The following is a 26,188-nucleotide window of genomic DNA, read 5'->3' on the forward strand; positions in this document are numbered from 1 at the left end:
GTGTGTGGGTGTCTGATCTTACTCCTCTGTCTGTGTGTGTGGGTGTCTGATCTTACTCCTCTGTCTGTGTATGTGTGTGTCTGATCTTACTCCTCTGTCTGTGTGTGTGGGTGTCTGATCTTACTCATCTGTCTGTGTGTGTGGGTGTCTGATCTTACTCCTCTGTCTGTGTGTGTGGGTGTCTGATCTTACTCCTCTGTCTGTGTGTGTGGGTGTCTGATCTTACTCATCTGTCTGTGTGTGTGGGTGTCTGATCTTACTCCTCTGTCTGTGTGTGTGGGTGTCTGATCTTACTCCTCTGTCTGTGTGTGTGGGTGTCTGATCTTACTCCTCTGTCTGTGTGTGTGGGTGTCTGATCTTACTCCTCTGTCTGTGTGTGTGTGTGTCTGATCTTACTCATCTGTCTGTGTGTGTGTGTGTGTCTGATCTTACTCATCTGTCTCTGTGTGTGTGGGTGTCTGATCTTACTCCTCTGTCTGTGTGTGTGGGTGTCTGATCTTACTCCTCTGTCTGTGTGTGTGGGTGTCTGATCTTACTCCTCTGTCTGTGTGTGTGGGTGTCTGATCTTACTCCTCTGTCTGTGTGTGTGGGTGTCTGATCTTACTCCTCTGTCTGTGTGTGTGGGTGTCTGATCTTACTCCTCTGTCTGTGTGTGTGGGTGTCTGATCTTACTCCTCTGTCTGTGTGTGTGTGTGTCTGATCTTACTCATCTGTCTGTGTGTGTGTGTGTGTGTCTGATCTTACTCATCTGTCTCTGTGTGTGTGGGTGTCTGATCTTACTCCTCTGTCTGTGTGTGTGGGTGTCTGATCTTACTCATCTGTCTGTGTGTGTGGGTGTCTGATCTTACTCCTCTGTCTGTGTATGTGTGTGTCTGATCTTACTCCCCTGTCTGTGTGTGTGGGTGTCTGATCTTACTCCTCTGTCTGTGTGTGTGGGTGTCTGATCTTACTCATCTGTCTGTGTGTGTGGGTGTCTGATCTTACTCATCTGTCTGTGTGTGTGGGTGTCTGATCTTACTCATCTGTCTGTGTGTGTGGGTGTCTGATCTTACTCCTCTGTCTGTGTGTGTGTGTGTCTGATCTTACTCCTCTGTCTGTGTGTGTGGGTGTCTGATCTTACTCCTCTGTCTGTGTGTGTGGGTGTCTGATCTTACTCCTCTGTCTGTGTGTGTGGGTGTCTGATCTTACTCCTCTGTCTGTGTATGTGTGTGTCTGATCTTACTCCTCTGTCTGTGTGTGTGGGTGTCTGATCTTACTCATCTGTCTGTGTGTGTGGGTGTCTGATCTTACTCCTCTGTCTGTGTGTGTGGGTGTCTGATCTTACTCCTCTGTCTGTGTGTGTGGGTGTCTGATCTTACTCATCTGTCTCTGTGTGTGTGGGTGTCTGATCTTACTCCTCTGTCTGTGTGTGTGGGTGTCTGATCTTACTCCTCTGTCTGTGTGTGTGGGTGTCTGATCTTACTCCTCTGTCTGTGTGTGTGGGTGTCTGATCTTACTCCTCTGTCTGTGTATGTGTGTGTCTGATCTTACTCCTCTGTCTGTGTGTGTGTATGTCTGATCTTACTCATCTGTCTCTGTGTGTGTGGGTGTCTGATCTTACTCCTCTGTCTGTGTGTGTGGGTGTCTGATCTTACTCCTCTGTCTGTGTGTGTGGGTGTCTGATCTTACTCCTCTGTCTGTGTGTGTGGGTGTCTGATCTTACTCCTCTGTCTGTGTATGTGTGTGTCTGATCTTACTCCTCTGTCTGTGTGTGTGGGTGTCTGATCTTACTCATCTGTCTGTGTGTGTGGGTGTCTGATCTTACTCCTCTGTCTGTGTGTGTGGGTGTCTGATCGTGCATGCGTCTTGAACTCTTGATTATAATTCCAGGGTGTTTAGCTGTATGTTCTAAGTGTGGGTTTCAAGTTGACGTTTCGAGTGTGTGTTCTGTGTGTGAGCATCACACATAAACATCTGACAGCCCCTTCTGTCTCTCTCTCCAGTCTCTCCCTCTCTCTTCGCTTTGTCCCTACCATCCTTGACAGGGCCTCATCTCTCCATCTCTTCTCTTCACTGTCACACTGGCCCCTCTGGCCTCAATACGGACTCCCTCTCTCTCTCTCTGGGGGTGGGGAGATATTCACTGTTTTGGAGAACAATGGTTCTTTTGATGCGTCTGGGCTCTTTGTGCCGCTAACGAGCACTAATAGTCCTCGGGGTAGAGAGAGAGAGGGATGGAGGGGAGAGCTGCAGAAAGGGGAGATAGAGAGTTAGTTCCTCACTGCTTGTGTATCTCTCAGATACTCCCGCCCTTCCGCCGTGTCATTGGCTGGTTATTTAGTTGACAGGAGATACATGTTACAGAGGCTTTCTGGGGCTGTATTTCAGACTTTGTGATTCTATTGTTTGGATGTAGTCTTATCCAGCAAGAGGCGGTTAAAAGGCTGTTATAAGGCTGTTAGTTCTTATCCTTCTCTCTGACACTCTCTCTGTCCTGTTTACATACAGAGGGCTGGAGAGGAGAGGGTCACTGCTAAACTGGAGAACAATACTGAGGCCGCTCACACTATAGCCGGGATTTAACATCCATTGTCTTGATAGAAATAGAAGCTCACACTTACTTCTTTGAGCACGCAAGCACACACACACACACACACACACACACACACACACACACACACACACACACACACACACTAACTTCAAGCATCGGCTGTCAGAGCAGCTTACCGGTCGCTGCAGCTGTACACAGCCCATCTGTAAATAGCCCATCCGACCAACTCCCTGCCTCATCCCCATATATATATACTGTATGTATATTTTCTTCTGCTCTTTAGCACACCAGTATTTCTACTTGCACATCCTCATCTGCACATTTATCACTCCAGTGTTAATTTGCTAAATTGTAATTACTTTGCTACTATGGCCTATTTATTGCCTTACCTCCTTACTTCATTTGCACACACTGCACATAGATGTTCTATTGTGTTATTGACTGTACGTTTGTTTATCCCACGTGAAACTCTGTGTTGTTGTTTTTGTCGCAGTGCTTTATCTTGGTCAGGTCACAGTTGTAAATGAGAACTTGTTCTCAACTGGCCTACCTGGTTAAATAAAGCTGAAATAGAAAATTAAAAAATACAACTAATCTTGTGGGGACACAACATTCAGTCCCATTCAAAATCCTATTTTCCCTGACCCCTAAACTGAACTCAAATCTTAACTCTAACCTTAACCTCAAAACCTAACCTTAATCCTAAACCTAACCTTAGCTCCTAAACCTAATTCTAACCCTAACACTAATTCTAACCTTAATCTTAAACCCCCTAGAAATTTGCATTTGACCTTGTGGGGACGAACAAAATGTCCCCACAAGTATAGTTAAACATGTACACACACACACACACACACACACACACACACACACACACACACACACACACACACACACACACACAGAGGGAGAGAGAGGCAACCTTCGTTACAACACTGTATATATACATAATATGACATTTGTAATGTCTTTATTCTTTTGGAACTTCTGTGAGTGTAATGTTTACTGTTCATTTTTATTGTTTATTTCACTTTTGTACATTATCTACTTCACTTGCTTTGACAATGTTAACATATGTTTCTTGAATTGAATGGAATTGACCGGGGTAGTAGGCCCTGATCTCTAGCCCAGACAGAGACGGTACACTCTTCCCTTAGTGACAGCTGGCGCTCTGGTGCTCTGAGCCTCTGATATCGGGGCCTGGCGGTAAGGATGGGTGGAGAAAGGAGGAGGGTTTGAGGAGAGGGGAACGAGTAGAGAAATAGAGGAATGGGGTGGGGGTGGGGGTGGGGGGGAGGGCGGGGGAGTCATCAGCTTTCAAAGGGCCTCCAGCCCTACTTTCCAGACCAGGTCTTTGTCCTACAGGGTAATGTAGAGGAACGCCCAGCAGGCCTGACAGACGGCTCTATTCTATACACTGTCCTTTATTCTCTATACTATAAAGCCCTGGGATCTGTGTGCTGCTGGGGTCCTATGGGGTCTCGGGTTTCCCTCCTAAAGCAGATATAACATGATGGAAGCAGTGTGCTGGACTCGCCAGTCCCCAGGGGGTCTGGCACAGGAGCGGGTGGAAGATCATATCATTTGATCTCTGAGCACAGCAGCTCTGCCTCAAAAGTGCCATGTTGGGTTCCCCCTCCTATGGAAAACATGCCGTCTTTCCCCCCCTTATGAAACGAAGACTAAAGGCATATAATACTGCACCAAACAAAATCAAGGACTGACCATCCATGATATCAATGCCTCCCATCCAAAACAGTTCGGAACAGTTCGTGCATATATTATGACGACATTTTGTGACGTTTTGGTTCGTTTTGGTCTTTGGCAAGGATGTTTTTTTCGGCTGCACACACAAAACATTTCTCGAGGCAAGCCGAAGTCGGTCCCCAAAGTCTACGATTGGTCAACATTAGGGATTCTTCAATTAAGTGTGTGTTGTCATTCAAGGAGAGACGAATCGTGTTCATGCACGTTTTTTCACTTGAGAAATACTGCACCAAACAAAATCAATGACAGAAAATCAAGGACTGACCATCCATGATATCAAATGTATAGTTTTAACCATGTTTGAAGCTATGCAGTGTTTGTTTACATTTACGTTGTTTACAAACATTGGAGTAAAACAAGCTTCTATCTTGGGTTCTGATGGGGTAGGACAGTTGATCTAAGCTAATGAGGCATATTCTTCAAGAATCAATAGGTATGTGTCATTCATTTATAAGTCCAAAAATTGATGTACCAAAAATGTATGTAGGATTAAGGCTTAGAGGTCAGGGGTAAGGTGAGCTGGAGCAAGGACCTCAGAGGCTGTCTTTTGCAGGTGCCTGTCTGTAAAGACCCCTGGCCCAGAGGCTGTTCTATCAGGTGCCTGTGTGTCTCAGAGCAATCTCTCAGAGCAAGCACCCCGCACCCTCTGCCTAGCCCTAACCCTGCCTAGCCCTAACCCTGCCTAGCCCTAACCCTGCCTAGCCCTAACCCTGCCTAGCTCTAACCCTGCCTAGCCCTAACCCTGCCTAGCCCTAACCCTGCCTAGCCCTAACCCTGCCTAGCTCTAACCCTGCCTAGCCCTAACCCTGCCTAGCCCTAACCCTGCCTAGCTCTAACCCTGCCTAGCCCTAACCCTGCCTAGCCCTAACCCTGCCTAGCTCTAACCCTGCCTAGCCCTAACCCTGCCTAGCCCTAACCCTGCCTAGCTCTAACCCTGCCTAGCTCTAACCCTGCCTAGCTCTAACCCTGCCTAGCCCTAACCCTGCCTAGCTCTAACCCTGCCTAGCTCTAACCCTGCCTAGCCCTAACCCTGCCTAGCCCTAACCCTGCATAGCTCTAACCCTGCCTAGCTCTAACCCTGCCTAGCCCTAACCCTGCCTAGCCCTAACCCTGCCTAGCCCTAACCCTGCCTAGCTGGCTGCCCTTTCACTGCAGGAGAAAAGAGGCCATTCACACTGTACAGTGCTCTGCTGATGCAGCGGCTTGTCTCTCTCTGTGTGTGTGTTTGTGTATGTGTGAGTGACATCAGCAGCTTGCACAGACAAAACTCTCTCAAACACACTCATACACAGATCAGCTATGGAGTAGAATTGAAAACGAGAGCAGAGAGAGTAGAGGAGAGGGAGAGGAGAGGAGAGATTGTAGCTTCTATGCTAAAGCTGTTCAAGTCATTGGTAGTACAGTATTTCAGGCTGGCACTGATCTCATGTGAGGGTTCTCTCCTAACCCATAACCCCTGATCCCTGACCTCTAACCTTGCAAAGTGGAATAGCACACTCCTAAAGAGTTCCTCAGGGTCCACACATACCGTACCTTAATGCCCATGTAGCACGCACACACACACACACACACACGCTGGCATTGACGGGTCAGATCAGAACAATGCCGCCGGGCTAGCGGAACTGGTGCCCAGCCACCCATTCTTCATAGAGCTCCTCCTCCTGCCACACACACACACACACACACACACACACACACACACACACACACACACACACACACACACACACACACACACACACACACACACACACACACGCACGCACTCGCACACACAGATACATGCACACACGTACACACAGCTTATCAGAGCAGACCAGCGACCAGGCCCCCAACTGCTCTGGGCTCAGAAAGGCCCTGATAACGCAGTTAATGGACCAGACACACTAGAGCTGTGGTACCTGTGTGAATCGAGTTGCTAGGGAGTTTTAACCCTTTGTTCTAATCCGGAACTGGAGTTTAGCTAACGATTGGATTAGCAGACCTTTATTATGTCATCAATAAGGAGCAGGGAGAATGTTGACTTCCTCAGAAAGTTGTCAGGTAGCCTCCTGAACTCTTTCAACCCCTCTATCTCTCTCCCTGTCATTTCCCTCCCTTTTTCATCCCCAGTCTGTCCAGCTTTCTCTCAAAGAGCCTTGTCACGAGTAGACACGCACGCTAGTGGTGCTGTGGTGCTGTTTGTTCACCCGCAAATTGCTAACAACCCGTCCGCATCCGCCAGATTATTTGTGATAAAGTGACGATCTTAGGCCCGCATTCGACCCTAAACCGCCAGTATAGAAAATGCGCTGTAGGCTACAGTCAGAGACGGCGCAATTATTTTTGGACAGGGGTTTCAGTTTTTGTTGTTGCCTGATTTAGATACAGTATGTTTCTGCTCATAATTTCTCACTTCTAATAGTCAACTTGTCTATAATTAGATACATGCAGCTTCCCTTCTTTCATGATATGTAGCCCTAGAAACCAAGTAAATCCATTAATCAGTAGAATGAACGCTTCAATCTATTTGACATCGGTAAAGTTTTCTCTGTCAGCTGGATGAGCTTTTCATAGTGTTGTTTTTGATTAACTTCACCTCTGATTCAGAGGGGTTGGGTTAAATGCGGAAGACACATTTCGGTTGAATGCGTTCAGTTGTGCAACTGGTTAAGTGTCCCCCTTTTCACTTTCGCAGAGCAAAGAAGCTTAGGGCCCGTTGAAAGCACCGTTACAAAAAAAATTTGAAAAAAATATTCTCTACAAAATCAGTTTGGTTGTAAGGAAGTAGAAAGCTGCGAAAACGACCCATGATTTTTCTGATGAGATTTCAGTGGGCCTTCGATGCATATTTTATGTGGTTGAAATACTATCAGCGTTTACGATGCTGATAAAGATAGCGCCTCTACAGGCGGTATCTAACTGAGCATTCACGTTCTTTCAAGATGTTCCTGAGTAAAAATGTTGCCTACATTTGGTGTATCATTTTACTGCAAGAAGTCCTTCATTTTGCAGGAGTTCATATTAAGGCTATATGAGAGGACAGACCTACAGTCTGTCCAGATGTCAGTTTCCATTTAACCCATCTGAACAGCAGACATCTTGAACTTCCCTATTTGCAGTCCCCATCTTGTGACTGTTAAATGTGTATATCGCCTCACAATCGTCACTGGTATCATCGTCTTTTACCAGTTCATCAGATCTTTCCCAAACATGACTTTTCTCTCCCTCCCATCTCTTTATTTTCAACTCTCCAATTTCGCAGCTTTTCTCTTCCTAAACTAAACTCCGACATTGTCCTCTTTGCCTCTGTGGATTGATGTGAACTTTTTCTGCCCGTTCCCAAAAGCATTTGGCTATTGGCGTGTAGGCTATTTGGTGTGTGTACAGTTAGGCCCTGAAGTTTAGCCATACGCACTAATGCCAGATAGCCTAAAATAATGAAAGACAGACCTCGAAGTAGCCTATAGATATAAATTGCACAAGAATGATACATTTATGGATTGTTTTCTCTTTATTCAATCCACCTACCTGCCCTTCATCCACACAGTATTTAATGACCCTAAACCCGCCTGCCCCGCGGATATAACCGCTGGGACAGCGGGTTATGAGTCAACCCACGCATCACTAATGGCGTGCGCACACACACACACACGTACACGGAGTTGCATGCACACTAATGCTGAGCTGATCCATCTTCACGCAGAGGAGAGACAGAGAAGGAGGAGGAGGAGGAGGATTGTAGCTTTAATAGACTAGCAGGGCGAACAGGGTCAAACCCTTTAGTCTCTTCCCCTCCCCCTCTATCCTTGACCCCTGGCCCCCTGTCTCCGCAGGCAGGGCTGGTATGACTGAGACAGCAAGACACAAGAGGAAATCCTCTGTTTAGAGCAGATCACAATGCTTCTTCCTCTGCTCTACACCTCCCGTCATTCACCCTCATTCACCCCCATCCTCCCCTTTCCCTCCCTCCCTCCCTCCCTCCCTCCCTCCCTCCCCTAGTCATCAGGGTGTAGTTCAGGGTACAGGTCTAAAGCCCTGTATAGTGCCACTAGAGTTTCAGAGAGGAATCGGTCCTCTAATTGGCAGCGGCAAAATGAACCACAAAGCCAATCAAACAGGCGCCAGCTGTAATCTCTCTCATACACGCTCACACAACTCACATGCATGTACACACACACGCGCACGCACACACGCACGCGCACGCACACACACACAGACATACACACACACCTACAGGTCCTGCGGTTGGTAATTGCTCATATTGTTGTCAGTAGATTAAAAGTTGGATATTGGAAATATAATTGTGTGTAAACAGCTTTCTTCCCTCTCCCTCTCCCGTTCTCTTACTCTGCTCTCTCTCTCTTTCTCTCTCTCTCTCTCTCTCTCACGCGTGTTCTGCGGTTTCTCTCTCAGTCTAGAGGAGAGAAGTGCATACCAGAATCCGATAAGACTAATAGAAACTTTCCACTGAGCACAACCACGACTCTGCTCGTAAAACCACCCACGTCCCTCTTCCCTCCTCCCTCCATTCTCTCCTCTGTCTCTCTCTCCCTCTTTCTCCCATATCTCTGGATGTAACCCCATGAAAGATCTTTATTTAATTCACTCAAGTCCAGCTGGGCTCCCGCCAGCAGCCCTGCCCACCTCTTTCTTTCTTTTCGCCTCTCCCTCGCTCTTGCCCTCTCTCTCACTCACTTTGGGGTAGGGGGGGGTGGTATGAAGAGAATGCCTACATACCAGGCTGCTCTCATAGAGATGGTGGGCAGGATAATACAGGACTGGCATCTCAGCCTGATCGCTCAAGATTGACTTCGAAACTGGACGTCTGTCCATGTCCTGAGAACGTCGGGAAATGCCTTCAGACCCGGCCACTATTTATTTATTTGATTTATAGGGAACAATGCACATTAACATCAATAATGCAACAGCCATGTAAATGTGCCGGGGTTAGCCAAAATATCATTCGCACCCGTTGTCCCTGGGCAGGTAAGGGCTTTTACACAGCCACTATACAAATACTCACTAAAACAATACAAAATACAAATACATTACGTCCAATAATATATCATTCTAACAACAACAACAACACTATCATCGGCTGTTGTCTTACATATGAGGAACCACAGATACAGTAACTCACGTGTGAAGAGGGCACTACAAAACCTAGTCCCCCTCAGGAAACTATAAAGATTTGGCAATGGTCCTCAGATCCTCAAACAGTTCTACAGTTGCACCATGGAGAGCATCCTGATTGGTTGCATCACGGCCTGGTACGGCAACTGCTCGGCCTCCGACCGCAAGGCACTACAGAGGGTAGTGCGTACAGCCCAGTACATCAGTGGGGCCAAGCCTCCTGCCATCCAGGACCTTTATACTAGGCGGTGTCAGAGGAAGGCCCTAAAAATGGTCAAACACTCCAGCCCCCCCCCCACCCACCCTTATGCTGCTGCTACTCTCTGTTGTTATCTATGCGAAAGTCACTTTAATAACTCTACCCACATGTATATATATATTACCTCAATTACCTCGACTAACAGGTGCCCCCCTCTGTACTGGTACCCCCTGTATATATCCTCCACATTGACTCTGTACCGGTACCCCCTGTATATAGTCTCCACATTGACTCTTTACTGGTACCCCCTGTATATATCCTCCACATTGACTCTGTACCGGTACCCCCTGTATATAGTCTCCACATTGACTCTGTACCGGTACCCCCTGTATATATCCTCCACATTGACTCTGTACCGGTACCCCCTGTATATATCCTCCACATTGACTCTGTACCGGTACCCCCTGTATATATCCTCCACATTGACTCTGTACCGGTACCCCTGTATATATCCTCCACATTGACTCTGTACTGGTACCCCTGTATATATCCTCCACATTGACTCTGTACCGGTACCCCTGTATATATCCTCCACATTGACTCTGTACCGGTACCCCTGTATATAGTCTCCACATTGACTCTGTACTGGTACCCCCTGTATATATCCTCCACATTGACTCTGTACCGGTACCCCCTGTATATAGTCTCCACATTGACTCTGTACCGGTACTCCCTGTATATATCCTCCACATTGACTCTGTACTGGTACCCCCTGTATATATCCTCCACATTGACTCTGTACCGGTACCCCCTGTATATAGTCTCCACATTGACTCTGTACCGGTACCCCCTGTATATATCCTCCACATTGACTCTGTACTGGTACCCCCTGTATATATCCTCCACATTGACTCTGTACCGGTACCCCCTGTATATATCCTCCACATTGACTCTGTACCGGTACCCCCTGTATATATCCTCCACATTGACTCTGTACCGGTACCCCCCTGTATATATCCTCCACATTGACTCTGTACCGGTACCCCCTGTATATAGTCTCCACATTGACTCTGTACCGGTACCCCCTGTATATATCCTCCACATTGACTCTGTACCGGTACCCCCCTGTATATATCCTCCACATTGACTCTGTACTGGTACCCCCTGTATATATCCTCCACATTGACTCTGTACCGCACCCCCTGTATATATCCTCCACATTGACTCTGTACCGGTACCCCCTGTATATATCCTCCACATTGACTCTGTACCGGTACCCCCTGTATATATCCTCCACATTGACTCTGTACCGGTACCCCCTGTATATAGTCTCCACATTGACTCTGTACCGGTACCCCCTGTATATAGTCTCCACATTGACTCTGTACCGGTACCCCCTGTATATAGTCTCCACATTGACTCTGTACCGGTACCCCCTGTATATATCCTCCACATTGACTCTGTACCGGTACCCCCTGTATATATCCTCCACATTGACTCTGTACCGGTACCCCCTGTATATAGTCTCCACATTGACTCTGTACCGGTACCCCCTGTATATAGTCTCCACATTGACTCTGTACCCGGTACCCCCTGTATATAGTCTCCACATTGACTCTGTACCGGTACCCCCTGTATATATCCTCCACATTGACTCTGTACCGGTACCCCCTGTATATAGTCTCCACATTGACTCTGTACCGGTACCCCCTGTATATAGTCTCCACATTGACTCTGTACCGGTACCCCCTGTATATATCCTCCACATTGACTCTGTACCGGTACCCCCTGTATATAGTCTCCACATTGACTCTGTACCGGTACCCCCTGTATATAGTCTCCACATTGACTCTGTACCGGTACCCCTGTATATAGTCTCCACATTGACTCTGTACCGGTACCCCCTGTATATAGTCTCCACATTGACTCTGTACCGGTACCCCCTGTATATATCCTCCACATTGACTCTGTACCGGTACCCCCTGTATATATCCTCCACATTGACTCTGTACCGGTACCCCCTGTATATATCCTCCACATTGACTCTGTACCGGTACCCCCTGTATATATCCTCCACATTGACTCTGTACCGTACCCCCTGTATATATCCTCCACATTGACTCTGTACCGGTACCCCCTGTATATATCCTCCACATTGACTCTGTACCGGTACCCCTGTATATATCCTCCACATTGACTCTGTACCGGTACCCCTGTATATATCCTCCACATTGACTCTGTACCGGTACCCCTGTATATATCCTCCACATTGACTCTGTACCGGTACCCCCTGTATATATCCTCCACATTGACTCTGTACCGGTACCCCTGTATATAGTCTCCACATTGACTCTGTACTGGTACCCCCTGTATATAGTCTCCACATTGACTCTGTACCGGTACCCCTGTATATAGTCTCTACATTGACTCTGTACCGGTACCCCTGTATATATCCTCCACATTGACTCTGTACCGGTACCCCCTGTATATATCCTCCACATTGACTCTGTACCGGTACCCCTGTATATAGTCTCCACATTGACTCTGTACTGGTACCCCTGTATATAGTCTCCACATTGACTCTGTACCGGTACCCCCTGTATATAGTCTCCACATTGACTCTGTACCGGTACCCCCTGTATATAGTCTCTACATTGACTCTGTACCGGTACCCCCTGTATATAGTCTCCACATTGACTCTGTACTGGTACCCCCTGTATATAGTCTCCACATTGACTCTGTACCGGTACCCCCTGTATATAGTCTCCACATTGACTCTGTACCGGTACCCCTGTATATAGTCTCCACATTGACTCTGTACCGGTACCCCTGTATATAGTCTCCACATTGACTCTGTACCGTACCCCCTGTATATAGTCTCCACATTGACTCTGTACCGGTACCCCCTGTATATATCCTCCACATTGACTCTGTACCGGTACCCCCTGTATATATCCTCCACATTGACTCTGTACCGGTACCCCCTGTATATAGTCTCCACATTGACTCTGTACCGGTACCCCTGTATATATCCTCCACATTGACTCTGTACCGGTACCCCTGTATATATCCTCCACATTGACTCTGTACCGTACCCCCTGTATATAGCCTCCACAGTGACTCTGTACCGGTACCCCCTGTATATATCCTCCACATTGACTCTGTACCGGTACCCCTGTATATAGTCTCCACATTGACTCTGTACTGGTACCCCTGTATATATCCTCCACATTGACTCTGTACCGGTACCCCTGTATATAGTCTCCACATTGACTCTGTACCGGTACCCCCTGTATATAGTCTCCACATTGACTCTGTACCGGTACCCCCTGTATATAGTCTCCACATTGACTCTGTACCGGTACCCCCTGTATATAGTCTCCACATTGACTCTGTACCGGTACCCCTGTATATAGTCTCCACATTGACTCTGTACCGGTACCCCCTGTATATAGTCTCCACATTGACTCTGTACCAGTACCCCCTGTATATAGTCTCCACATTGACTCTGTACTGGTACCCCCTGTATATAGCCTCCACATTGACTCTGTACCGGTACCCCCTGTATATAGTCTCCACATTGACTCTGTACCGGTACCCCCTGTATATAGCCTCCACATTGACTCTGTACCGGTACCTCCTGTATATATCCTCCACATTGACTCTGTACTGGTACCCCCTGTATATATCCTCCACATTGACTCTGTACCGGTACCCCCTGTATATATCCTCCACATTGACTCTGTACCGGTACCCCCTGTATATATCCTCCACATTGACTCTGTACTGGTACCCCCTGTATATAGCCTCCACATTGACTCTGTACCGGTACCCCCTGTATATAGTCTCCACATTGACTCTGTACTGGTACCCCCTGTATATAGTCTCGTTACTGTTATTATACTGCTGCTCTTTAATTATTTGTAACTTTTATTTCTTTTTTCTTTTAGGTATTTTTCTTAAAACTGCTTTGTTGGTTAAGGGCTTGTAAGTCAGCATTTCACTGTAAGGTTGTATTCGGCGCATGTGACAACATAACATTTGATTTGATGTGTAAAGGTTTGGATAGATTTGAACCCATTTAAATGTAAAAATACAATAATCAGTGCAGCTTCTCAAGTCCACGGGCTTTGCATTCCAGTATATTGTAGCGCTAACAGAGAAGGCCGATTGACCGATTTGACTGTGTCGTGGATGAGGGTGGTGGATGGTCGTAATCCCATGACTCCATAGCCGAAGGTCGCGTGTTCAATCGCAGTGGTAGACACTCGTTTTCTATTTCAACCCTATCCCATATCTTAACCCTCACTCCGGAATGCCTAAACGTCATGTTTTATCCTATCCAAAGGCTTTAACTCTTAACCTGACCATTCAGAACAATGCAGAGCAGGAGGAGCAGCCCACGGTGTCAAAAACACGTTGAAGTTTGACATTTGGAGAAATGTGGATAAACGTCAGAATCTGAAGTGAAATTGATAAAACGGTGATATCTTGTTGGGCATCTACTGGGCAGAGAGAGGGTCGAAGGGAGAGAGAAAGGGAGTGGATACAGCACGGACAGAGAGACTTTTATAAACAGGCATTCAAGGCAGAGAGGAGAGTGTCCGACATCAGCCTCTCTCTCTCTCTCTCCTCTTTATCCCACTGCTGCCCCCTCTCTCTCTCTCTCTCTCTCTCTCTCTCTCTCTCTCTCTCTTTTATCCCACTGCTGCCCCCTCTCTCTCTCTCTCTCTCTCTCTCTCTCTCTCTCTCTCTCTCTCTTTATCCCACTGCTGCCCTCTCTCTCTCTCTCTCTGTCTCTCTCTCTCTCTCTCTCTCTCTCTCTCTGTCTCTCTCTCTCTCTCTCTCTGTCTCTCTCTCTCCTCTCTCTCCTCCTTATCCCACTGCTGCCCTCTCTCTCTCTCTCTCTCTCTCTCTCTCTCTCTCTCTCTCTCTCTCTCTCTCCTCTTTATCCCACTGCTGCCCTCTCTCTCTCTCTCTCTCTCTCTCTCTCTCTCTCTCTCTCTCTCCTCTTTATCCCACTGCTGCCCTCTCTCTCTCTCTCTCTCTCTCTCTCTGTCTCCTCATCCGTTTTTTTGTGTCACCCTCTTGAGCTTCCCAGCTCTTTGAGTGGTTTAGGTAGGTTAGTGGAGGTCAGCACAGTGTGTGTGTGTGTGTGTGTATGTGTGTGTGTTTCCCACGTTTGCTAAGCCCATGACCTCCTTTCACTCCTCCTCATTAGCATGTGAATCCCCCCTCCCGCCGAGGACCCGGCGAGTATGAAGGGAGAGAGAAAGAGAGAGAAAGAGAGAGGGAGCGAGTCCTCAGAATGGGCTTGGCTGTTTACCATATGGATCTCTGGAAGAGTCACAGGGTGTGTGTATTGAAAGTAGGCTCAACAGAGCATTGAGATAGCTATCTACATGGGTGACAGAAGCCTTGCCTGGCTACCCAGACTTCTTGCTTCCACCAAACGCTATGCCACGCCCATGGATGTTAGTTGCTTCTCCGCAATGAGTCTGGATCTGAGTGTAGGTTGGCATCTATTGTCATGAATCTTGCCCTGGAGGCAGCTCTGTAGAGTGGTCACTAAACCTAACCCTAACCATAAACCGAACCACTAAACCTAACCCTAACCATAAACCTAACCACTAAACCTAACCCTAACCATAAACCGAACCACTAAACCTAACCCTAACCATAAACCGAACCACTAAACCTAACCTCTAACCATAAACCGAACCACTAAACCTAACCCTAACCATAAACCGAACCACTAAACCTAACCCTAACCATAAACCGAACCACTAAACCTAACCCTAACTACACTGCTAACCGTAATGCCTAACCCTAACTACACTGCTAACCGTAATGCCTAACCCTAACTACACTGCTAACCGTAATGCCTAACCCTAACTACACTGCTAACCGTAATGCCTAACCCTAACTACACTGCTAACCGTAATGCCTAACCCTAACCCAAAAAGCACATTTTTTGTTTCAATTCATTTTTACTACTTAGACAAGTTTTTCTTTGCGGTTGGCCCATCTAGCAGAAATCGCTCGGTTCTGCATTCAGGGCAAGATTCATGACAACAACCATCAACCTGCTATCTGAGTACCTCGCCGACCCTTCACCGATTGCGAACACATTTGGGGCCGTCTGATTGGTCCAGAATCCGATGGGTTGGGCCAGAGCCAGAACACACGTGGGTAAAGCAGTGGTTTGAAAATGAATCATTGGCTTTGATATGCAATCGCCGATGACTTTGTTTTGTACAACGCTACTCGTCACCACAAACAACTTCAATGATGGCGGTCTCAGACTAAAGTATGTAGTGAATGACAGAGCACCGGAATAATTTTAGTGTGAGTCGTCAGGCTGAGAGATCCCCACGCTTAGTCTCTCTCTCCCTAGTCTCTCTCTCCTCAGTCTCTCTCTCCCCAGTCTTTCTCTCCCCAGTCTCTCTCTCCTCAGTCTCTCTCTCCTCAGTCTCTCTCTCCCCAGTCTCTCTCTCCCCAGTCTTTCTCTCCTCAGTCTCTCTCTCCTCAGTCTCTCTCTCCCCAGTCTCTCTCTCCCCAGTTTCTCTCTCCCTAGTCTCTCTCTCCTCAGTCTCTCTCTCCCCAGTCTCTCCCTCCTCAGTCTCTCTCTCCCCAGTCTCTCCCTCCCCAGTCTCTCTCTCCCCAGTCTCTCTCTCCCCAGTCTCTCTCTCCCCAGTCTCTCCCTCCCCAGTCTCTCTCTCCCCAGTCTCTCTCTCCCCAGTCTCTCTCTCCCCAGTCTCTCTCTCCTCAGTCTCTCTCTCCTCAGTCTCTCTCTCCTCAGTCTATCTCTCCCCAGTCTCTCTCTCCCCAGTCTCTCTCTCTTCAGTCTCTCCCTCCTCAGTCTCTCTCTCCCCAGTCTTTCTCTCCCCAGTCTCTCTCTCCTCAGTCTCTCTCTCCCTCCCCAGTCTCTCCCTCCCCAGTCTCTCTCTCCCCAGTCTCTCTCTCCCCAGTCTCTCTCTCCTCAGTCTCTCTCTCCTCAGTCTCTCTCTCCTCAGTCTCTCTCTCCTCAGTCTCTCTCTCCCCAATCTCTCTCTCCCCAGTCTCTCTCTCCTCAGAGGGAGGGAGAAGGAAGGAAAATCGACACATATAACTGACAAACTGACGCAGTACAGAAAAAATCAACAGGAGGTTGTTGACAATGTAAACAAAGGGTTTAATGAATGTCCTGCTAACCACTAATCAGCACACACTGTGTACCAGAGTAGGCTTCTCCCCACAGGTCACAGGTAAGTTGACTGTGTGTGTTGCGTGCTCTGGTGTGTAGTCTGAGAGTTGTCCCAGGTGTGTGGTGACCTGTGTGTGTGTGTGCAGTCATGCTGCCAAGCCTGGTTCTCCACCAGTCCTCAGTGCGTCCATACCAGCGTGGATTCTACTGCAGCGACGTCAGTCTGCATTACTCCTACAAGAACTCCATCATCCCCTCATCCGTCCTCACTGCTGTGGGGCTCATTGTGCCCATTGTGGCCGTAAGTCTGCCCTACCACAGAGCACTCTGCCTGGGGAAGGCTGGAAGGAGAGAGGGGGTACGCCTGGAGGTCTAAAGGTCTGCATGGTCAACTGGGTCAGACAGAGTGACCTATATTAGATTACAGATTTAAATAGTGGGTTAAGTTTGGAGTTAACTGGGTGGTGATTAAATCACTATCTCTGGCTGATTTGAGCTCCAACAACCGTCACTCTTCTAGACTCAGACGACCATGTTGGACCAACCTCTGTTTCTCTCTCCTCCTTTGCTATCCCATGTTCCCCTGGTGCAACCAGCCCCCTACCTCGACCTCCCGTTTGTGTCCATGTCACTAACCTTGTCTCTCTCCCTCCCTCTCTCCCCCTCTCCTCTCGATCTCCCTCTTTCTCTCTCTCTCTCCCACCTGTCTCTCTCCCCCCCTCTATCTCTCCCACCTCTCTCTCTCTGTGCAGCTGGCCTGCCCTTCCTGATAATAGAGTCTAGCACCATACGGCCGTACCAGAGAGGTTTTTACTGTTCTGACGAGTCCATCCGGTACCCATATAAAAATGGAGACACTATCAGCGATGCTGTGCTCTGTGCTGCTGGCATTCTTATTGCCATCCTCTCTGTAAGTCTACCTCTCTTACTATCACTCCTCTCCCTCACTTCATACTCCATACTCATCCCTCCATGTCTCTGTCTGTCTGTCTGTCTGTCTGTCTGTCTGTCTGTCTGTCTGTCTGTCTGTCTGTCTGTCTGTCTGTCTGTCTGTCTGTCTGTCTGTCTGTCTGTCTGTCTGTCTGTCTCTCTGTCTGTCTGTCTGTCTGTCTGTCTGTCTGTATCTCTGTCTGTCTGTATCTCTGTCTGTCTGTCTCTCTGTCTGTCTATGTATGTGTTGTTTCATGTGTTGTGTGCTCTGTGTGAAGTAATTTTCCATCGCCATACCAGCATTGGCTCCAGACTGTTTCCATTCTTCTGATGAGTGAGGGAGGGTGTGTGTGTGTGTGTGTGTGTGTGTGTGTGTGTGTGTGTGTGTGTGTGTGTGTGTGCTTGTGCATTTGAACCACGCACATACACTCCTGGTTTGAGCTGTTGATGTGATACACTTCATTTCCATGCCTCTTGTTGCCTGCCCTCAAGGCTTGGTGCCCCCAGTGCCCTCGCTCACCACACACACACACACACACACACACACACACACACACACACACACACACACACACACACACACCTGCACTGAGTCCTAGCCCCGTCTACTATATGAGACCCTAGACTGTGCTTTGTTGGCGTCTACCCTCATGGTGGTACAATCTAGCTACCAGCTCAGCGCTTCGGCTTATTCAAACCAGGAGTGTATGTGTGTGTGCGTGTGTGTGTGTGTGTGTGTTCTCACAGCCCATGGTGTGGGTAAGCTGGTGGAGTCCACACATCTGTATATCATTAGTGGTGTCTCCTGTGATTCTGACACCAATCCTACACGGACACACGCATGCAGAAACTCTCTCTCACACACACACACACACACACACACACACACACACACACACACACACACACACACACACCCTCTCTCACACTCACACACACACACACTAGCATGGCCTCTTGGCTGTGTTTTCCCCAGGGAAACCCCCTCCTCTCCCTCCTCTCCCCCCTTCTCTCCCTCCATCTCCTGCTGCCATCCCTGACAGATTCTGTCTGCACAGTGGGATGAGGCAGCGTGGAGAGTGATGGAGAGTGGGAGGGAGGGAGAGAGAGAGAGAGAGAGAGAGAGAGAGAGAGAGAGAGAGAGATGGATTCATAGCAGTATACGGGGAGAATGTTGAGGTACAGTAGATCTCTAGCTGTCTCAGAGGAAAGGAGAGATATAGTGAGAGAGGAGAGGGTGGGTGGTTGTTGCACAGAGGGCTGTGTGTGGACATTCAGAGATCCAGGGGGTCTGCAAACAGGATGGCGTGCCCCTGTGTCTCTTGGGGGGGGGTTAGGCTGTACCCCACCGCAGCCCAGCCCTGCTAGAACAGTTCAGCTCTAGTGTTACAACATCACTGCAGGATCGTATGAGACAGTGTTAAGCCACAGAGCTAAGGCCAGAGCCATAGATATAAGCTGTGTTGTCTCTCTATCTGTCTCTGTTAGAGGTGTCATCTGTCCATCTCATCCCCTCCTCCTCCCCTCCATCAGCTCCTCGGTCATTAAAGCCTCGTCATTAGTTATCATACCAGTGGTGCCTGAGGGAACGTCAGGCCATGCTCATCTCTCCATCTGTCTATTATCTATTCACCATCCTCACTGTCTCTGTCTCTCCATCCTCCCTGTTTTATCCATGTCTTCACTTACTCAACATGAGAATGATTAACGATAGGTTGTCACTGTGTCCATGCATGATGCGTGTTTGACCTATAACAGCATGAGAGTTGACAGTATCACTCATCGGAGCATCATCAAGAGTTTGTTTGTAAGGTTCAATTCTTTCCACCTTTTCATTGCAAATCCTCTCCTCTCCTCTCCTCTATATAGATTGTTATAGGAGAGTGTTACAGGATTCACCATCGCAGAGAGGGATCTAAGTCTTTCATTGGGAACCCTTATGTCTCATCTCTCTACAAACAGGTGAGTACCAGTAGAGAGTGGGAGGGTAGAGACGGACCATAAATGATACATAAAAAAATACCTAAATGTTTTCATGCTAATAGTTGTACATCGTGGTACTAATGGTTGTTTGCATCCAGGTTGGAGTGTTTATATTTGGATGTGCCATCAGCCAGTCGTTCACAGACATTGCCAAGGTGTCAGTGGGCAGAATGAGACCTCATTTCCTGGATGTGTGTAATCCTGACTGGTCAGCCATCAACTGTTCCCTTGGATACATCACCTCCTACACCTGTAATGGCCCTGAGAGCAAAGTACAGGAGGCCAGGTCAGTACACACACACACACACACTGAGTCCTGGCCCCCTCTACTATGTGATACTCCATACTGTGCTCTGTTGGTGTCTGCCCTCATGGTGGTACACGTTTGTTTGTTTGTTTTTCAGGAAATCCTTCTTCTCAGGACATGCCTCCTTCTCTATGTTTACTATGCTCTACCTGACTGTGAGTAACACACACACACACACACACACACACACACACACACACACACACACACACACACACACACACACACACACACACACACACTGTGGTACACAGAAACAATGGAGTGCAGATGACAGAGAGCATTATGGGAGGTAGGTTTAATGCGCTGAAGTCTCTCTCTTTTCCTCTTCATAGATGGATGGATAGGTGGGTGGGTGGATGGGTGGATGGATGGGTAGATGGATGGATGGATGGATGGCTAGATGGCTAAATGGATGGATGGCTAGATGGATGAATGGATGGCTAGATGGATGGATGGATGGCTAGATGGATGGCTAGATGGATGATGGATGGATAGATGGATGGATAGATGGATGGATGGATGGATAGATGGCTAGATGGATGGATAAATAGATGGATGGATGCTAGATGGATGGATAGATGGATGGATGGCTAGATGGATGGATGGATGGATAGATGGATGGATGGATGGATAGATGGCTAGATGGATGGATAAATAGATGGATGGATGCTAGATGGATGGATAGATGGATGGATGGCTAGATGGATGGATGGATGCTAGATGGATGGATAGATGGATGGATAGATGGCTAGATGGATGGATAAATAGATGGATGGATGCTAGATGGATGGATAGATGGATGATAGATGGATGGATGGATGGATAGATGGCTAGATGGATGGATAAATAGATGGATGGATGCTAGATGGATGGATGGATGGCTAGATGGATGGATGCTAGATGGATGGATAGATGGATGATAGATGGATGGATAGATGGATGGATGGCTAGATGGATGGATGGATGCTCTCCACCTCTTTTCCTCTTAACAGCTGAACTCACTTCCTCTCTACTTCTCTCTCTCCCTTCCTCTCTCCACCTGTTGTGGTTCATAGGCCAGTTTCTGTGCCCCGGGGGGCCTCCATCCTACCAACACACAAATTAGTATTACATCCACTACCCCCACTCTCCCCCTATCTCTTTGTCTCTCCCTCCCTTCTTTATCCCCTCCATCTCTCGTTCCCTCTTCTCCTCTATTACAACTGCAGATATTTCCATAACTATGCTCACTACTGACCTAGTGTGACTCAGTCAGTGTTTTGGGCTGGGCTACGTTAGGTTTAGCTTGGCTGAGCTGGGTTGTACAGGCTGTTGGGTGTGCATGGTTGGTTGGCCCATGCCTCCTGGGGTATTGTGTGGTATTTTGTGGCGAGCTCTGGATATATCCCCGCCTCTCTCTGGCAGCCTCTCTCTGGCAGCCTCTCTCTGGCAGCCTCTCTCGGTTAGAATGGAGAGAGGGAGTGGAAAAGAGGGAGGGAAGGAGAGAGGTGGTGCTTTCAGAGCACAGGCTTGATATTTAAACCACGAACAAGTCTTCTGGGAGGTGGAGTGTGGTGAAGTCACAGAAGAGCAAGAAGAGAGGGAAGAAGGAAAAGAGCGAGGAGAGAATAGCCAACTCTCCTAGGAAATAGAAACTGACCAACAAGTCAGATTGTACACTACACACAGCGACACACGCATCAGCACACACTCCAAGGATCCCGTTTTTCAAATAGATGGCAAGTAAACAATATTACAGGCATTCTGTGCTGGGGCGGAATGAAGGCAGGAAATCTCTTTCTCTCTCTATCTCTTTCTCAGTTGTGTGTTTTATATATGTCCCGGAGTTATTATGTGAGTCAGAGAGAAAATATATCTCTTCTTGAGTAGAATTTTCTAAGAAACCATTAAACTTATGAGAAGACTATTGTTGTTTTTTATTGCTGTTTTTCTTAGGACACAAACACAAAACAAATGATCTAAGACATTCCTCAGTCTGTGGTGGGAAAATGTATCTCATACTCACACAGAAGCCTCTATCTCTCTAGGACCAGGACTGGAACTCCAGCCTCTATCTCTCTAGGACCTGGACTGGAACTCCAGCCTCTATCTCTCTAGGACCAGGACTGGAACTCCAGCCTCTATCTCTCTAGGACCAGGACTGGAACTCCAGCCTCTATCTCTCTAGGACCAGGACTGGAACTCCAGTCTCTATCTCTCTAGGACCATGACTGGAACTCCAGTCTCTATCTCTCTAGGACCAGGACTGGAACTCCAGCCTCTATCTCTCTAGGACCAGGACTGGAACTCCAGTCTCTATCTCTCTAGGACCAGGACTGGAACTCCAGTCTCTATCTCTCTAGGACCAGGACTGGAACTCCAGTCTCTATCTCTCTAGGACTAGGACTGGAACTCCAGTCTCTATCTCTCTAGGACCAGGACTGGAACTCCAGTCTCTATCTCTCTAGGACCAGGACTGGAACTCCAGTCTCTATCTCTCTAGGACCAGGACTGGAACTCCAGTCTCTATCTCTCTAGGACCAGGACTGGAACTCCAGTCTCTATCTCTCTAGGACCAGGACTGGAACTCCAGCCTCTATCTCTCTAGGACCAGGACTGGAACTCCAGCCTCTATCTCTCTAGGACTAGGACTGGAACTCCAGTCTCTATCTCTCTAGGACCAGGACTGGAACTCCAGTCTCTATCTCTCTAGGACCAGGACTGGAACTCCAGCCTCTATCTCTCTAGGACTAGGACTGGAACTCCAGCCTCTATCTCTCTAGGACTAGGACTGGAACTCCAGTCTCTATCTCTCTAGGACCAGGACTGGAACTCCAGTCTCTATCTCTCTAGGACCAGGACTGGAACTCCAGCCTCTATCTCTCTAGGACCAGGACTGGAACTCCAGTCTCTATCTCTCTATGACCAGGACTGGAACTCCAGCCTCTATCTCTCTAGGACCAGGACTGGAACTCCAGCCTCTATCTCTCTAGGACCAGGACTGGAACTCCAGCCTCTATCTCTCTAGGACCAGGACTGGAACTCCAGCCTCTATCTCTCTAGGACCAGGACTGGAACTCCAGCCTCTATCTCTCTAGGACTAGGACTGGAACTCCAGTCTCTATCTCTCTAGGACTAGGACTGGAACTCCAGTCTCTATCTCTCTAGGACCAGGACTGGAACTCCAGCCTCTATCTCTCTAGGACTAGGACTGGAACTCCAGCCTCTATCTCTCTAGGACTAGGACTGGAACTCCAGTCTCTATCTCTCTAGGACCAGGACTGGAACTCCAGTCTCTATCTCTCTAGGACTAGGACTGGAACTCCAGTCTCTATCTCTCTAGGACCAGGACTGGAACTCCAGCCTCTACCTCTCTAGGACTAGGACTGGAACTCCAGTCTCTATCTCTCTAGGACCAGGACTGGAACTCCAGTCTCTATCTCTCTAGGACCAGGACTGGAACTCCAGTCTCTATCTCTCTAGGACTAGGACTGGAACTCCAGCCTCTATCTCTCTAGGACCAGGACTGGAACTCCAGCCTCTATCTCTCTAGGACCAGGACTGGAACTCCAGCCTCTATCTCTCTAGGACCAGGACTGGAACTCCAGCCTCTATCTCTCTAGGACTAGGACTGGAACTCCAGCCTCTATCTCTCTAGGACCAGGACTGGAACTCCAGTCTCTATCTCTCTAGGACCAGGACTGGAACTCCAGTCTCTATCTCTCTAGGACTAGGACTGGAACTCCAGCCTCTATCTCTCTAGGACCAGGACTGGAACTCCAGTCTCTATCTCTCTAGGACCAGGACTGGAACTCCAGTCTCTATCTCTCTAGGACCAGGACTGGAACTCCAGTCTCTATCTCTCTAGGACCAGGACTGGAACTCCAGCCTCTATCTCTCTAGGACCAGGACTGGAACTCCAGCCTCTATCTCTCTAGGACCAGGACTGGAACTCCAGTCTCTATCTCTCTAGGACCAGGACTGGAACTCCAGTCTCTATCTCTCTAGGACTAGGACTGGAACTCCAGTCTCTATCTCTCTAGGACTAGGACTGGAACTCCAGTCTCTATCTCTCTAGGACCAGGACTGGAACTCCAGGCTCTATCTCTCTAGGACCAGGACTGGAACTCCAGCCTCTATCTCTCTAGGACCAGGACTGGAACTCCAGTCTCTATCTCTCTAGGACCAGGACTGGAACTCCAGTCTCTATCTCTCTAGGACCAGGACTGGAACTCCATTCTCTATCTCTCTAGGACCAGGACTGGAACTCCAGCCTCTATCTCTCTAGGACCAGGACTGGAACTCCAGCCTCTATCTCTCTAGGACCAGGACTGGAACTCCAGTCTCTATCTCTCTAGGACCAGGACTGGAACTCCAGTCTCTATCTCTCTAGGACTAGGACTGGAACTCCAGTCTCTATCTCTCTAGGACTAGGACTGGAACTCCAGTCTCTATCTCTCTAGGACCAGGACTGGAACTCCAGTCTCTATCTCTCTAGGACCAGGACTGGAACTCCAGTCTCTATCTCTCTAGGACCAGGACTGGAACTCCAGTCTCTATCTCTCTAGGACCAGGACTGGAACTCCAGTCTCTATCTCTCTAGGACCAGGACTGGAACTCCAGCCTCTATCTCTCTAGGACTAGGACAGCCCTTGACACTGCTACAGTAAGCCTAGTAAACATCATGGCTGTGAAGGACAGACATTCCTGTCTTACCCCTTCCTGGTCTCCACCTTTTCCCTCCTTCCCTTCACCGTTCCCCCCCTAGACCTGCGGACAGGGGGGGACTTAGTGACTTATCTGATAATCAATTGTTAATTGAATTCTGTCTGGTCAAATAAGTGGAGGTGGTAGCTCATTCATTAGTTTGCTCATCACTGATTAGAAACATTTAGCACGTAATAATGTAATCAATTGTATTATTTTGCTCTTGACTCTTGTATCGGCTATAGTAGCCTCATACAGTATAATCTATCCACCATCGAACTGTCCTGTTTTATCGTAACCTGCTTCAATATGTCTCAATCAATCATTAATTCATGTTATGACACAGCATTAGATTCATGTTATTACACAGCATTACATTCATGTTATGACACAGCATTACATTCATGTTATGACACAGCATTACATTAATGTTATGACACAGCATTACATTCATGTTATGACACAGCATTAGATTCATGTTATGACACAGCATTACATTCATGTTATGACACAGCATTAGATTCATGTTATGACACAGCATTAGATTCATGTTATGACACAGCATTAGATTCATGTTATTACACAGCATTACATTCATGTTATGACACAGCATTACATTCATGTTATGACACAGCATTACATTAATGTTATGACACAGCATTACATTAATGTTATGACACAGCATTAGATTCATGTTATGACACAGCATTAGATTCATGTTATGACACAGCATTACATTCATGTTGTTACACAGCATTACATTCATGTTATGACACAGCATTACATTCATGTTATGACACAGCATTACATTCATGTTGTTACACAGCATTACATTCATGTTATGACACAGCATTAGATTCATGTTATGACACAGCATTACATTCATGTTATGACACAGCATTACATTCATGTTGTTACACAGCATTACATTCATGTTGTTACACAGCATTAGATTCATGTTGTTACACAGCATTACATTCATGTTGTTACACAGCATTAGATTCATGTTGTTACACAGCATTACATTCATGTTGTTACACAGCATTACATTCATGTTATGACACAGCATTACATTCATGTTGTGACACAGCATTACATTCATGTTGTTACACAGCATTACATTCATGTTATGACACAGCATTACATTCATGTTATGACACAGCATTACATTCATGTTGTTACACAGCATTACATTCATGTTGTTACACAGCATTACATTCATGCATTTCAATAGGCGGCTATTAGAAAAACGTGGATTATATTAATATTGATATGTATGGAAAGAAATCGTTGATTTTATGATGAATTATTATTCGGCTGTATGAGGCGGGGCCTCGTGCTGATAAATTATTATTATATTCAGTTTTGATTACAATTTTTATTTTATTTTATTATAATGACCAGTTCACGAAGCCCCTGATGATGTCAGGCCTGAGGCAATTGCCTCTTCTGTCTAATGGTAAGTCCGCCACTGCCTGC

General features: G+C 47.5%; 1 protein-coding gene across 1 annotated transcript in view; it reads left to right on the forward strand.

Annotated features, from left to right (window-relative positions):
- Positions 1-26,188, forward strand: part of plpp3 (phospholipid phosphatase 3) — a 48,457-nt gene that overhangs the window by 12,094 nt on the left and 10,175 nt on the right. The window contains 4 exon segments of the mRNA XM_065003121.1: positions 17,553-17,710; positions 19,600-19,692; positions 19,812-19,999; positions 20,118-20,175. Coding sequence (XP_064859193.1) covers positions 17,553-17,710; positions 19,600-19,692; positions 19,812-19,999; positions 20,118-20,175 — 497 coding nt within the window.

Source organism: Oncorhynchus nerka, linkage group LG17, assembly GCF_034236695.1.
Source record: "Oncorhynchus nerka isolate Pitt River linkage group LG17, Oner_Uvic_2.0, whole genome shotgun sequence".
NCBI lineage: Eukaryota > Metazoa > Chordata > Actinopteri > Salmoniformes > Salmonidae > Oncorhynchus > Oncorhynchus nerka.